Here is a 15369-nt window from a genome sequence, read left to right as displayed (position 1 = left end):
GTACCACAAAAAAAAAAAAACAGGCTTGGTGAATAAAAAAATATATAAATATGATGGCTCTTGTAAGAAAGGGGGGGAAAAATAAAGGAAAAAAAATACAATTGGAATATAGGCTTTTCAAACAGTGTTTGTATGCATACAATAAAAACAAACCAAATATAGAGTGCAAACAGCTGAAATGTAACACAAGCACAAAAAAAAATAGACCAGTTGCCCCGGCATCCACCACTGGCATAATTTAAAGCTTGTGGTCCCCAATGCAAAATTTCCAACAGGGCCCCAACTATCACTGATCTTTAAAGGGGTTGTTTGACACAAACAAATTATTTCCTGATCGTTGGGGGTCCGACCACTGGGACCGGCACCGATCGGCAGAACAGGGAATTTTTTTATCTGTAATAAAGATTTTGGAATTTCTGGACGGTTGGCAACCCTGCCCCTTGGCAACCACTCCATTCCTTTCCTTACTTGCATAGCTATGGGCAACTCCTCGATTTTGTTACTGCATGCTGTTTTATACACGAAGCCCAAAATGTGACAGAAAATTGTCCATAAACCTGTGTTGCTATGGGCAACCACACCATTTTTATTAGTGCACAGAATTTTATAGACGAGGCCCAAACTGTGACTGAAAATGCGCCATAAACCTGTGTTGCTATGGGCAACCACACCATTTTTATGATTATTTTCATTACTACACCGGGTTTTATAGACGAGGCCCACAATGTGACTGAAAATGTGCCATAAACCTGTGTTGATATGGGCAACCACACCATTTTTATGATTATTTTCATTAGTACACCGGGTTTTACAGACGAGGCCCAAAATGCGACTAAAAATGCACTATAAACCTGCGTTGCTATGGGCAACCACACCATTTTTATGATGATTTTCATTACTACACCGGGTTTTACAGACGAGGCCCAAAATGCGACTCAAAATGCACTATAAACCTGCGTTGCTATGGGCAACCACACCATTTTTATGATTATTTTCATTACTATTCCGGGTTTTATAGATGAGGCCCAAAATGCAACTCAAAATGCACCATAAACCTGCGTTGCTATGGGAAACAACTCCATTTTCATTACTACACTGCGTTTTATAGTCGAGGCCCACTATGTGACTGAAAATTATCCATAAACCTGTGGTGCTATGTGCAACTCCTCCATTTTTATTATTTTTATTACTACACTGAGTTTTATAGACAAGGCCCAAAATGTGACTGAATTTTTTCCATAAACCTGTATCGCTATGGGCAACCCCTCCATTTTTATTACTGCACTGAATTTTAAAGACGAGGCCCAAAATGTGACTGGAAATACACCATAAACCTGCGTTGCTATGGGTAACACTTCCATTTTTATTACTGCACCGAGTTTTATAGACAAGGCCCCAAGTGTGACTGAAATTTTTCCATAAACCTGTGTTGCTATGGGCAAAACCTCCATTTTTACTACTGCACTGAATTTTAAAGACGAGGCCCAAAATGTGACTGAAAATTCTCCATAAACATGTGTCACTATGGACAACCCCTCCATTTTTATTACTACACCAGGTTTTATAGACGAGTCAAAAAATGTGACTGAAAATTCTCCATAAACCTGTGTTGCTATGGGCAACCCCTCAATTTTTATTACTGCGTTGAATTTTATAGACGAGGCCCAATCTGTGACTGAAAATGCGCAATAAACCTGTGTTGCTATGGGCAACCACACCATTTTTTTATGATTATTTTTGTTACTGCACTGGGTTTTATTGCTGAAATCCAAAATGTGACTGGAATTTTGCCATAAACTTGTGTTGCTATGGGAAACCACTCCATTTTTATTACTACTCCCGGTTTTATAAACAAGGTTCAAAAGGTGACTGAAAATTCTCCATAAACCTGTGTCACTATGGGCAATCCCTCCATTTTTATTACTGCATTGAGTTTTAAAGACAAGGCTTAAAATGCGACTTACATTTTTCCATAAACCTGTGTTGCTATGGGCAACCCCTCCATTTTTATTATTTTTTATTACTACACTGGGTTTTATACACGAGGCCCAAAATGTGACTGAAAATTATCCATAAACCTGTGTTGCTATCGGCAACCACTCCATTTTTATTATGACTCCAGGTTTTATAGACGAGGCCCAAAATGACTGAAAATTATCCTTAAACCTGTGTTGCTATGGGCAACCCCGCCATTTTTATTATTCTTGTTACTACACTGAGTTTTATAGACGAGGCCCAAAATGTGACTGAAAATTCTCCATAACTGAACATCTGGACAAAGGAGTAAATGCCCCTTGTGTTCTGATACAGTTATCCTGCGTTATAACAGGAGGTGTTTGTGAGGTAATGGCGCCATTTTACCTCACAGATACAGTAGATAGAGGCGCTTATCACGCGCTTTATTTCTGCGGGGCTGTTTGTGATCTCAGTACTTTGTGTCATGTTTTCACAGTCAGGGGCAGGTGTGTGGTTTGCCGTCATGGCGGCTGTTACATGAGGCCGGTTGTTACTTTCCTCAGCGCCGCCTTCCATTGGGCCGCGCGCAGACGGTTGTAACAAGTTGTCGGTCCCTCCCCCTCACTCCCCGTTCCTTCTCGGACGGTTGGTCACAGGCGGCTGCGCTCAGTCACCACACGGCTGTAACAACAACATGTCGGCCATTGCTAGTGATTCTGCCGCTCGAGTTCGACCCCCACGGACCCCAAAATGTACCCGCTGCCGAAATCACGGCGTTTTGGTACCGGTGCGGGGTCACTCGGGGAATTGCGGGTGGAAACTTTGCAATTGCCCCAAATGTGCCCTCATCACCGAGAGACACAAGATACTGGCGGCGCATAAAGTGCTCCGTAAACCGGGGAGCGAGGAGCAAGCCCCGGAGGACGGACGGGAGAAGGTCGGGACCCCCGAGAGAACCGAGAACTCCGTGCTCAGCCTGTCCACGGGTAACCACACTAGTGACGTCACGGCAGAGGGAGGGGGGTGACGTCACGACATGATTGCTGTGATGTCATGACAGTTTTCATGTGTTCTGCTGCATTGTGAGGACGGATCTGTTACTAGGAGGCCATATTGTCTGCACGACAGTGATAAAATCCACACAAAACACTAGGAAGTGGCAGGAAAGCATTCATCCCTATGGGAGATGCTCTGGAAATATCCCTTTAATCGCTTTCTGCTGCACACAATTCTTATTTTCACGCTTTTATTTTACCTCCAAGAGCCATAATTTATTTTTTAGTTTTTAAACGACAACACCATTCATTTTACCAAATAATGTACAGAAAAACGGAGAATAAAAGCCAAGTGCAATAACATGGTGAAAAGAATGCAATTTCTCCATTGTGTTTTTTTTTTAGGTTTTAGTGTGTGATCTGGAAACCTGATTCTGAGGGTCAGATCAATCATGGAGGAACCAAAGTAAATTTCTATAGAGTTATACTGTATATATCTTTTATCCTGATGCCTATCCTATACATTTTGTTCATGGTGTACCTGTGGTCATAGGTTGAAGGTACATGGACCTATTTCCTGGAGCAATAGAAGTGAGTGCTGGTGATGTTTGCTTGTTTTTGCTATTGCTATATATCAAAAAACAAGCAAACACTGCCAGCACTCACATATATACTGCTAAAAAAAATAAAGGGAACACTAGGCTACTTTCACACATCAGTTTTTTGGCAACAGGCACAATCCGGCGTCTGCCTGATGCAACGGATCCGGCGCAGAATATGCAAAAACGGATGTGCCAGATCCTTTTTTTTTTTTACGGATCCGGTATACCTGATCCGTCAAAAAACAGATCCGGGCATCTGTTTTTGCATCTGTTTCATCCGTTTTTTTGCTGGATCCGTTTTTTCAATAAATTGAAGCATGCTCAGTTTGCAAAAACGGATCCGGCGGCCGCAACCGTTTTTTACCGCATTACGCCGTATCCGGCGTCCATAGGCTTCCATTGTAAATCACGCCGTATCGCGACGGATCCGGCGCAATGCGTTTTTTTGTCAGACAAAAACGTTACAAGAGATGTTCTATCCGGCTGCTGCATTAGCCAATTACGCCGGATCAGATGCAACGCATGGCCATCAGGCACAATCCGGCGCTAATACAAATCAATTAGGATAAAACTGATCCGGTTCCGGATCTTTTTTTTTTTTCCATTTTTTTCTGGATTGTGCGTGATGGAAAAAAACTGATGTGTGAAAGTAGCATTAAAGGGAACCGGTCACCACTTTTTTGGCGTATAAGTTGCGGCCACCACCACCGGGCTCTTATATACAGCATTCTAACATGCTGTATATAAGAGCCCAGGCCGATGTGAGAACATAAAAACCACTTTATAATACTCACCTAACGGTCGCACGGTTGGCCATATGGGCGTCTCCGTTCTCCATCTTCGTCCTCTTCCTGAAGCCTGTGTGCATGACGCGTCTACATCATACACACTCGCCGGTCCTGCGCAGGCGCACTACAATACTTTGATCTGCGCCTGCTCAGGACCTGAATGCCGGCGAGTGTGTATGACGTTGGACGCATCATGCAACGCGGCTAGAGAAGGAGAACAAAGATGGCCAAAAGAGGCTGCGCCGGCACCGGAGAACTGAGACGCCCATATGGCCCACAGCGCGACCGTTAGGTGAGTATTAGGCTATGTCCGTACGTTGCTTTTTACCTGCTTTTTTGCTGCTTTTTCAACTGCAGCGTTTAATGCCAAAATGGATTTGTTCTGCTTTTCAAGTATAGTCTATTGGAATTTGGGTTTCTTGTGCGCACTATGCTGTTCAAAATGCTGCCTTTCTTTGTCGCTCCATTGGGAGACCCAGACAATTGGGTGTATAGCTTCTGCCTCCGGAGGCCACACAAAGTATTACACTTAAAAGTGTAAACCCCTCCCCTCTGCCTATACACCCCCCCCCGTGCATCACGGGCTCCTCAGTTTTTATGCTTTGTGTTGAAGGAGGCACACATGCACGCAAGCTCCACAATTTAGTCAGCAGCAGCTGCTGACTATATCGGATGGAAGAAAAGAGGGCCCATAACAGGGCCCCCGGCATGCTCCCTTCTCACCCCACTCTGGTCGGCGGTGCTGTTAAGGTCGAGGTACCCATTGCGGGTACAAGGCTGGAGCCACATGCTGTTTTCCTTCCCCATCCCTTAGGGGCTCTGGGTGAAGTGGGATCCTAATCGGTCACCAGGCACTGGGACCGTGCTCCCTCCGCAGCCCCTGGGGGAATCTGCTGGACAGGAGACCGGGTATCGTCAGGGACAGGCCCTGCTCCTCTGAGGTACTCTGTGTCCCCTTGGGGACGGCGCATAGAGCGCCTGTCTAATGGACGCTGCAGCAACTGCTGGTTGTGTTTGTGCGCCGGGACTACCGCGCTGACCGCGCTTGTTTGCCGGCCGCGCTTATAACTTTAGTCCCCGGCTTTTGCGGCCTAGTACCGCATATTCCCACCCCCGGGCCTGCCAGTCAGGGGTAAGGGCGGGACGCTGCACTGGACGTCAGCGCTGAGGGCTGGAGCATACTTAGTATCCTCCTCCCCCCTCACTGAGCACCGTGGGGCACCAGATTCCCGCACTTTCTAAGGCACGCCCACGGCTCCCTCCTCCTCTCAGAACGCTGGCAGCCATTCCTATCAGCACTTCTGACGCTGGAGAACTTCAGAGAAGAGCTCCTACAGCTCTGGGAGGCCCAGGCAGGGAATCTGGTGGTTACACAAACGCTGAGGGCGGTCGGTAAGCCGCACCTGTTACTAGGTGCTTGCCCCCCTAGGTGCCGAAGTGTATATTTATATGCTTATATTGTATACATTTACTCTGTACGGCCGCACTATTGCTTTGGCTATATACCCTCTCTGATTGCTCTAAGAGGAGACAACAGCATGTCGTCCGCAAAAAGCAAGGGTGCCAAGGCACAGGCTTACTTTGCAACCTGTACCTCATGTGCGGCTATGCTACCTGCAGGTTCCACCTACCCTCATTGTGTGCAATGCTCGGCCCCTGTGACACTCACTCAGCCGGAGCCTCTGCCACTGGTGGGACCCTCGGCCCAGGTGGAACCACCTGCTGCCACTGTCCAGGTGACAGGGACAGAGTTTGCAGTATTCGCTGACAAACTTTCTGAGTCTATGGATAAATGGTCTGCTAAGATACTAGAAGCTTTGCAGTCCAGACCCGTAATACAGGCCCCGGGCACTGTTGAACCTTTTCACTCAGACCCCCCTCGGTCGGCGCAGCAAAGTGCTCCTGGGGCGACTCATAGGTCCCACGGTGAGGACTCTGACACGGACCGCAGTCCCAGACCGGCTAAGCGGGCTCGCCGGGAGCTTCCCTCGACTTCATCACAGTGTTCAGGGTCTCAGCATGAGGACTCTCTGGAGGATGAAGCAGAGGTGGCAGATCAGGGCTCTGATTCTGACGCCGCTCTCAACCTTGATACACCTGAAGGGGACGCCATAGTAAACGACCTTATAGCGTCCATCAATCAGGTGTTGGATCTTTCTCCTCCAACTCCTCCTTCTCAGCAGGAGAAATTCCATTTTAGGTTTCCCAAACGTACACGGAGTGCGTTTCTTGATCACTCCGACTTCAGAGATACAGTCCAGAAACACCGAGCTTTTCCAGATAAGCGCTTTACTAAGCACCTTAATAACACACGCTATCCCTTCCCCTCTGACGTAGTCAAGGGTTGGGCTTAGTGTCCCAAGGTGGATCCTCCAATCTCTAGACTGGCGGCTAGATCCATAGTTGCAGTGGCAGACGGTGCATCACTCAAGGATGCCACTGACAGGCAGATAGAGCTCCTGATGAAATCCATCTATGAAGCTATTGGCGCGTCCTTTGCTCCGGCATTCGCAGCCGTATGGGCACTCCAAGCTATCTCAGCTTGTCAGTCTGAGATTAATGCAGTCACACGTGCCTCTACTCCGCAGGTTGTGTCCTTAACCTCTCAGGCGTCGGCGTTTGCGTCCTACGCCATGAATGCTGTCCTGGACTCTGCGAGCCGTACGGCGGTAGCATCCGCCAATTCGGTGGCAGTCCGCAGGGCCATGTGGCTACGTGAATGGAAGGCAGACTCTGCTTCCAAAAAGTTCTTAACCGGTTTGCCATTTTCTGGCGACCGCCTGTTTGGCGAACAATTGGATGAAATCATTAAACAATCCAAGGGAAAGGACTTGTCCTTACCCCAGTCCAAACCAAACAGACCTCAACAACGGAAGGTACAATCGAGGTTTCGGTCCTTTCGGCCCTCAGCCAAGTCTCAATTCTCCTCGTCCAACAGGCCACAGAAGGGTCAGAGGAACTCTGATTCATGGCGGTCTAAGTCACGTCCTAAAAAGACCGCCGGAGGAACCGCTCCCAAAGCGGCCTCCTCATGACTTTCGGCCTCCCCAAACCGCATCCTCGGTCGGTGGCAGGCTCTCCCGCTTTTGCGATGCCTGGTTGCCACATGTCCAAGACCGATGGGTGAGAGACATTCTGTCTCACGGTTACAGGATAGAGTTCCATTCTCGTCCTCCGACTCGTTTCTTCAGAACATCTCCGCCCCCCGAGCGAGCCGATGCTCTTCTTCAGGCGGTGAGCACTCTGAAGGCAGAAGGAGTGGTGATCCCTGTTCCCCTTCAGCAATGGGGTCACGGTTTTTACTCCAACTTGTTTGTGGTGCCAAAAAAGGACGGATCTTTCCGTCCCGTTCTGGACCTCAAACTGCTCAACAAACACGTGAAAACCAGGCGGTTCCGGATGGAATCTCTCCGCTCCGTCATCGCCTCGATGTCCCAAGGAGACTTCCTAGCATCAATCGACATCAGGGATGCTTATCTCCACGTGCCGATTGCACCAGAGCATCAGCGCTTCCTGCGTTTCGCCATCGGGGACGACCACCTTCAGTTCGTGGCGCTGCCTTTCGGCCTGGCGACGGCCCCACGGGTCTTCACCAAGGTCATGGCAACAGTGGTAGCAGTCCTACACTCTCAGGGACACTCGGTGATCCCTTACTTAGACGATCTCCTTGTCAAGGCCCCCTCTCGGGTGGCATGCCAACACAGCCTGAACATTGCTCTGGAGACTCTCCAGAGATTCGGGTGGATCATCAATTTCCCAAAGTCAAAATTGACACCGACCCAATCGCTGACATATCTCGGGATGGAGTTTCATACTCTCTCAGCGATAGTGAAACTTCCGCTGGACAAACAGCGTTCACTACGGACAGGGGTGCAATCTCTCCTTCGAGCCCAGTCGCACCCCTTGAGGCGCCTCATGCACTTCCTAGGGAAGATGGTGGCAGCAATGGAGGCAGTTCCATTTGCGCAGTTTCATCTGCGTCCACTTCAATGGGACATTCTCCGCAAATGGGACAGGAAGTCGACGTCCCTCGACAGGAACGTCTCCCTTTCTCGGGCAGCCAAGGCCTCCCTTCAGTGGTGGCTTCTTCCCACTTCTTTGTCGAAGGGGAAATCATTCCTACCCCCATCCTGGGCTGTGGTCACGACGGACGCGAGTCTGTCAGGGTGGGGAGCGGTCTTCCTCCACCACAGGGCTCAGGGTACCTGGACTCAGCCAGAGTCCTCCCTTCAGATCAATGTTCTGGAGATAAGGGCAGTGTATCTAGCCCTAAAAGCGTTCCAGCCGTGGCTGGAAGGCAGGCAGATCCGAATTCAGTCGGACAACGCCACGGCGGTGGCATACATCAACCACCAAGGCGGCACACGCAGTCGGCAAGCCTTCCAGGAAGTTCGGCGGATTCTGCTGTGGGTGGAAGCCACAGCCTCCACCATCTCCGCAGTTCACATCCCGGGCGTAGAAAACTGGGAAGCAGACTTTCTCAGTCGCCAGGGCATGGACGCAGGGGAATGGTCTCTTCACCCGGACGTGTTTCAAGAGATCTGTCGCCGCTGGGGGAAGCCGGACGTCGACCTAATGGCGTCCCGGCACAACAACAAGGTCCCGGCATTCATGGCACGGTCTCAAGATCACAGAGCTCTGGCGGCAGACGCATTAGTTCAGGATTGGTCGCAGTTTCGGCTGCCTTATGTATTTCCTCCTCTGGCACTACTGCCCAGAGTATTACGCAAGATCAGGTCCGACTGCCGCCGCGCCATCCTCATCGCCCCAGACTGGCCGAGGAGGTCGTGGTACCCGGATCTGTGGCATCTCACGGTGGGTCAACCGTGGGCACTACCAGACCGTCCAGACCTACTGTCTCAAGGGCCATTTTTCCATCTGAATTCTGCGGCCCTCAACCTGACTGTGTGGCCATTGAGTCCTGGATCCTAGCGTCTTCAGGGTTATCTCAAGAGGTCATTGCCACTATGAGACAGGCCAGGAAACCAACGTCCGCCAAGAACTACAACAGGACGTGGAGGATCTTCTTATCCTGGTGCTCTGATCAGGGCTTTACTCCCTGGCCATTTGCCTTGCCCACTTTTCTGTCCTTCCTTCAATCCGGAATGGAAAAGGGTTTGTCTCTCGGCTCTATTAAGGGACAAGTCTCGGCGCTCTCTGTGTTTTTTCAAAAGCGTCTAGCCAGGCTTCCGCAGGTCCGCACGTTCCTGCAGGGAGTTTGCCACATAGTCCCTCCTTACAAGCATCCGCTAGAACCCTGGGATCTGAACAGGGTGCTAACGGCTCTTCAGAAACCACCTTTCGAGCCAATGAGAGATATTTCTCTTTCACGCCTTTCGCAGAAGGTGGTCTTCCTAGTGGCAGTCACATCACTTCGGAGAGTGTCTGAGCTAGCTGCACTGTCATGCAAAGCCCCCTTCCTGGTGTTTCACCAGGACAAGGTGGTTCTGCGTCCGGTTCCGGAATTTCTCCCTAAGGTGGTATCCCCTTTTCATCTCAATCAGGATATCTCCTTACCTTCTTTTTGCCCTCATCCAGTTCACCAATGTGAAAAGGATTTGCACTTGTTAGATCTTGTGAGAGCACTTAGACTCTACATTTCTCGTACGGCGCCCCTGCGCCGCTCGGATGCGCTCTTTGTCCTTGTCGCTGGCCAGCGTAAAGGGTCGCAGGCTTCCAAGTCAACCTTGGCTCGGTGGATCAAGGAACCAATTCTTGAAGCCTACCGTTCTTCTGGGCTTCCGGTTCCTTCAGGGCTGAAAGCCCATTCTACCAGAGCCGTGGGTGCGTCCTGGGCATTGCGGCACCAGGCTACGGCTCAGCAGGTGTGTCAGGCGGCTACCTGGTCGAGTCTGCACACTTTCACGAAACACTATCAGGTGCATACCTATGCTTCGGCAGATGCCAGCCTAGGTAGGCGAGTCCTTCAGGCGGCGGTTGCCCACCTGTAGGAAGGGGCCGTTTTACGGCTCTATTACCGAGGTATTCTTTTACCCACCCAGGGACTGCTTTTGGACGTCCCAATTGTCTGGGTCTCCCAATGGAGCGACAAAGAAGAAGGGAATTTTGTTTACTTACCGTAAATTCCTTTTCTTCTAGCTCCTACTGGGAGACCCAGCACCCGCCCCTGTTCCCTTCGGGCTGTTGTTCTTTTGTGTACACATGTTGTTCATGTTGAATTGTTATGGGTTCATGGTTTTCAGTTCTCCGAACATCCTTCGGATTGAATTTACCTTAGACCAATTTATAAGTTTCCTCCTTCCTGCTTTTGCACCAAAACTGAGGAGCCCGTGATGCACGGGGGGGGGGTGTATAGGCAGAGGGGAGGGGTTTACACTTTTAAGTGTAATACTTTGTGTGGCCTCCGGAGGCAGAAGCTATACACCCAATTGTCTGGGTCTCCCAATAGGAGCTAGAAGAAAAGGAATTTACGGTAAGTAAACAAAATTCCCTTCTTTTGTAGCAGAAATTTGGGCAAAACTCTTCTTTTCAAAGAAGCAACATGTCAATTGTTTTTGCCATTTGCGTTTTGAACTGCAAAGCAGAGTTATGTTCTCACAGCGGCCTGGGCTCTTATATACAGCATGTTAGAATCCTGTATATAAGAGCCCGGTGGTGGTGGCCGCAGCTTATACGCCAAAAAAGTGGTGACAGGTTCCCTTTAAACAAGGATGTGATATTTTGGTGTTCCCTTTATTTTTTTGAGCAATATACGGTATGTAGATATAGATATTTATATAGATATACATCTCAAAAACATGTACTCATCGCAAGCACTCACCTCTATTGCTCCAGAAAATAGGTCCATGTGCCTTTTACCTGTGACCACAAGTAAACCATGAAAAAAGTGTATAGGATAGGCATCAGGATAAAAGGATAAAGTTTTATTGCACAAATATTAATATCAAAACATTTATAAAAAAAAACCATGCTGGTTCTCTTGTGCATTTCAAGTGCAAAGTGTGCTTTCAGTCATAGATAATACATTAAAAACTGCAATAATTTAGAGTCATTAAAAACTAATTACAGGTGCAAACAATCAGTAATTACCAAAGTTAAAGGGAACCTGTCAGGTGCAATATGCACCCAGAACTACGAGCAGTTCTGGGTGCATATTGCTAATCCCTGCCTAATCATCCCTGTATCTAGTAGAATAGATAAAGAGATCTTTAGAAAAAGTATTTCTAAAGATATTTTACCGTATGCTAATGAGCGAGGGGAGTAGTCCCCTGGGCATTAGTTCCCCTGGCTAGTCGGCCACATTAGCATGTTAGTACGCCCTTGTGGGTATGCTAACATGCTAATGAATGTGCAGTGTCAGAGGATGATCTCACTCACCTCTCCGTCGCCAGACGCTGGATTTCGGCTCAGTGTGTCTGACCCCGGAGTTTGAGTCATGCGCTCTATGAAGCCGGGTGTATGCGTCCTGGCTTCAAACTGAAGTAGTGCGCATGACTCAAACTCACCTGTATGACTTGCAATTAGTGACGGGCGGACCCGGACTGTAAAAGTTCAAATCTGCGCTGGTTCAAAAGTACCCGAGCACTGACCCCGAGCCTGGAGTTCTCAGGGAACTCTGGGTAACTATACTTATTCAGGAACTTGGGTAATTTTTTTTTTAGCTTTCTTAATTTTTCCTTTTTTTTAAAAAAAAAAAAAATAAAGAAAAAAGAGGAAAGCAGGCACATTATACTTACCAGTCTCTGCGCAGCTGTAGCACCACTTCCATTATCCTTCATACTACTTCCACCACCCACCGGCAGTCCCAGCGTCTATGATTGGTTGCAGTCAGACTGCGCCCCCACCTTGCATGACAGCATGTCTGACTGCTTTCAATCACAGGCGCTGTGTGTCCCCATATCGTGGTGTAAAAATAAAGAACAAAAATTGGCGTAGGGTCCCCCCATATTATGATACAGATAAAGCATACAGCTACACGTTGCAGCCCCCAGCCATGTGCTTCTCTTGGCTTTGTATCAAAATAAGAGGAACTGCATGCTGCTTTTTTTAAACAAAATATTTTAAAAAACAGTGTGTGGTCCCCCTCAAATTTGATACCTAGCCATAATAAAGCCGATAGCTGGGGGCTGGTATTATCAGGCTGGGAAGACCCATGGTGATTGGGCCCCCCAGTCTAAAAATAGCAGCCTTTAGCCGCCCAGAATTGTCACATACATTAGATCCCAATTGCCCTAGTGCTGTGGCAAATTGAGGTAATAAGGGATTAATAACAGCTCACAGCTGCAACTAAGCCCTAGATAAGTAATGGGAGGTGTCTATGAGACCCACCCCATTACTAATCTGTAAAGGAAAAGAAATAAACACACCGAAGAAATTCTTTTTTCTTTGTCGCTCCATTGGGAGACCCAGACAATTGGGTGTATAGCTTCTGCCTCCGGAGGCCACACAAAGTATTACACTTTAAAAAGTGTAACCCCTCCCCTCTGCTATACACCCTCCCGTGCATCACGGGCTCATCAGTTTTTATGCTTTGTGTTGAAGGAGGCACACATGCACACAATGCTCCACATTTTAGTCAGCAGCAGCTGCTGATTATATCGGATGGAAGAAAAGAGGGCCCCTAACAGGGCCCCCGGCATGCTCCCTTCTCACCCCACTCAGGTCGGCGGTGTTGTTAAGGTTGAGGTACCCATTGCGGGTACACAGGCAGGAGCCACATGCCGTTTTCCTTCCCCATCCCTTAGGGGCTCTGGGGAAGTGGGATCCTAAACGGTCATCCAGCCACTGGGACCGGGCTCCCTCCGCAGCCCCTGGGGGAATCTGCTGGACAGGAGACGGAGTATCGTCAGGGACATGGCCCTGCATCTACAGGTACTCTGTGTCCCCGTTGGGACGGCGCATGAAGCACCTTGGCCTCAGACGCAGCTGCGACTGCGGTGTGGATTTTTTGTCTGGGACTACCGCGCCGACCGTGCCTGTTTGTCGGCCGCGGTTTATACTTTAGTCCCCGGCTTTTGCGGCCTAGTGTGTTAAACTCCCGCCCCTGAGCCTGCCAGTCAGGGAGAAAGGCGGGACGGTCGGTATGATGCCGACAGTGAGGGCTGGAGCACACTTCGCTGTCCTCCGCCCCCCTCACTGATCTCTATGGGCCACCAGGTTCCCGCACTTTTGCGGTTCCGCCCACGGCTCTCTCCTCCCCTCGGAACGCCGGCAGCCATTGTTATAATTCTGCCGGTGGAGGATCTCAGAACCTGCAAAGGTTTCCCACTGCTCTGGGAGAGGGGGATCCTAACCGGTCGCCATGCACTGGGACCGGACTCCATCCGCAGCCCCTGGGGGATTCTGACGGACAGGAGACTGGACATCATCAGGGACAGAGCCCTGCATCATAAGGTACTCTGTGTCCCCTGAGGGACGGTGCATGCAGCATCTGTGTTACAAATGCCGCAGCGGTTGCTGAGTGGTTTGTGAGACTGGGACTACCGCGCCGACCGCGCCATGTTTGCCGGCCGCGTTTTTAAATTTAGTCCCCGGCTCTTGCGGCCTAGTACCATATACTCCCGTTCTCAGGCCTGCCAGTCAGGGGTAACGACGGGACGGCCGACTGGACGTCGGCAGGGAGGGCTGGAGCATACGTTGGTATCCTCCTTCCCCCTCACTGAGCACTGTGGGGCACCAGTTTTCAGGTGCTGACCCCCCTTGGTGCCGCAGTGTATATATATATGTTTATTTATATGGTATATGATCTCACTGTTCGGCAGCATTATTTGCTTTTGGCTGTATACCCTCACTGAATACTCTGCGGACGACATGCTGTTGTCTGCTCTTAAAGAGTAAGGGTGCCAAGGCACTGGCTTATTTTACAACCTGTACCTCTTGTGCGGCTATATTACAGGCAGGCTCCACATACCCTCATTGTGTACAATGCTTGGCCCCGAGGGCACTCACTCAGCCGGAGCCTCCGGCACTGGTGGGACCCTCGGCCAGGTGGTACCGCCGGTTTCCACTGCACAGATGACAGGGACAGATTTTGCATGTTGGAATCAGCAAATCTCTGAGTAGCTTTCACATTCCAGGACTCAGTCTATGGACAGAGGGTCTGCTAAGATACTGGAAGCCTTGCAGTCCAGACCGATAACACAGGGCCAGGGAGCTGTGAGTTCATCGCTCCCGGGTCCCTCTGGGTCGGTACAACAAGGGGCTCCTGGAGTAACACCCAGATCCCACGGTGAGAACTCCGTCACGGACCGCGGCCTCTGATAGGCTAAGCGGGCCCGCTCGGAACCTTCCCCGACTTCATCAGGAGTGCGTGTTTCGATCACTCTAACTCCAGAGGGGCCGTCCAGAAGCACAGAACTTTACGGACAAGCGCTTACTAAGCGCCTTATTGACACGCGTTACCCTTTCCCCCCTGACGTTGTTAAGGGTTGGGCTCAGTGTCACAGGGTGGATTCTCCAGTCTCTAGGCTGGCGGCTAGATCCGTAATATTAGTGGCAGATGCCATCTCTCACGAATGCCACTAACAGGCAAATAAAGCTTATGATGAAATCCATCAATGAAGCCATAGTCGCATCTTTTGCTCCAGCCTTCGCAGCCGTGAGGGCACTCCAAGCTATCTCAACTTCTCTGGCTGAGATTATTGCGGTTGCACATACCTCTGCCCCGCAGGTTGTGTCCTTCACTTCTCAGGCGTAGGTTTTTTCGTTCTACGCCATGAACGCCGTTCCTGGACTCTGCGAGCCGTACAGCGGTAGCATCCACCAATTCGGTGGCAGTCTGCAGGGCCATGTGGCTACGTGAATGGAAGGCAGGCTCTGCTTCCAAGAAGTTCTTAACCGGTTTGCCATTTTCTGGCGACCGTTTGTTTGGCGAGCAATTGGATGAAGTTACTAGACAGTCCAAGGGAAAGGTATCGTCCTTGCCCCAGTCCAAAGGTTTCGGTCATTTCGGTCCTCAGCAAAGTTCCGTTCCTCCACGTCCAACAGGTCAGAGGAGGGCTAGAGGAACTCTTCTGCATGGCGGTCTAAGTCACAAGGCGGCTTCCTCATGACTTCGGCCTCACCAAG

General features: G+C 49.7%; 1 protein-coding gene across 1 annotated transcript in view; it reads left to right on the top strand.

The window, feature by feature from the left end:
* Window positions 1–2423: 2423 nt before the first annotated feature.
* DMRTB1 (DMRT like family B with proline rich C-terminal 1) overlaps window positions 2424–15369 on the top strand; it is a 50270-nt gene continuing 37324 nt past the window's right edge. Inside the window, exon 1 of the mRNA XM_075320128.1 lies at window positions 2424–2942. Coding sequence (XP_075176243.1) covers window positions 2651–2942 — 292 coding nt within the window. The 5' untranslated portion in view covers window positions 2424–2650. The remainder of the gene's footprint in view (window positions 2943–15369) is intronic.

The sequence above is a fragment of the Anomaloglossus baeobatrachus genome, chromosome 8 (genome assembly GCF_048569485.1).
Source record: "Anomaloglossus baeobatrachus isolate aAnoBae1 chromosome 8, aAnoBae1.hap1, whole genome shotgun sequence".
NCBI classification, from domain to species: Eukaryota; Metazoa; Chordata; class Amphibia; order Anura; family Aromobatidae; genus Anomaloglossus; species Anomaloglossus baeobatrachus.
The sequence above is the reverse complement of the archived record's forward strand: the minus strand, read 5'-3'. Positions and strand labels throughout refer to the sequence as shown.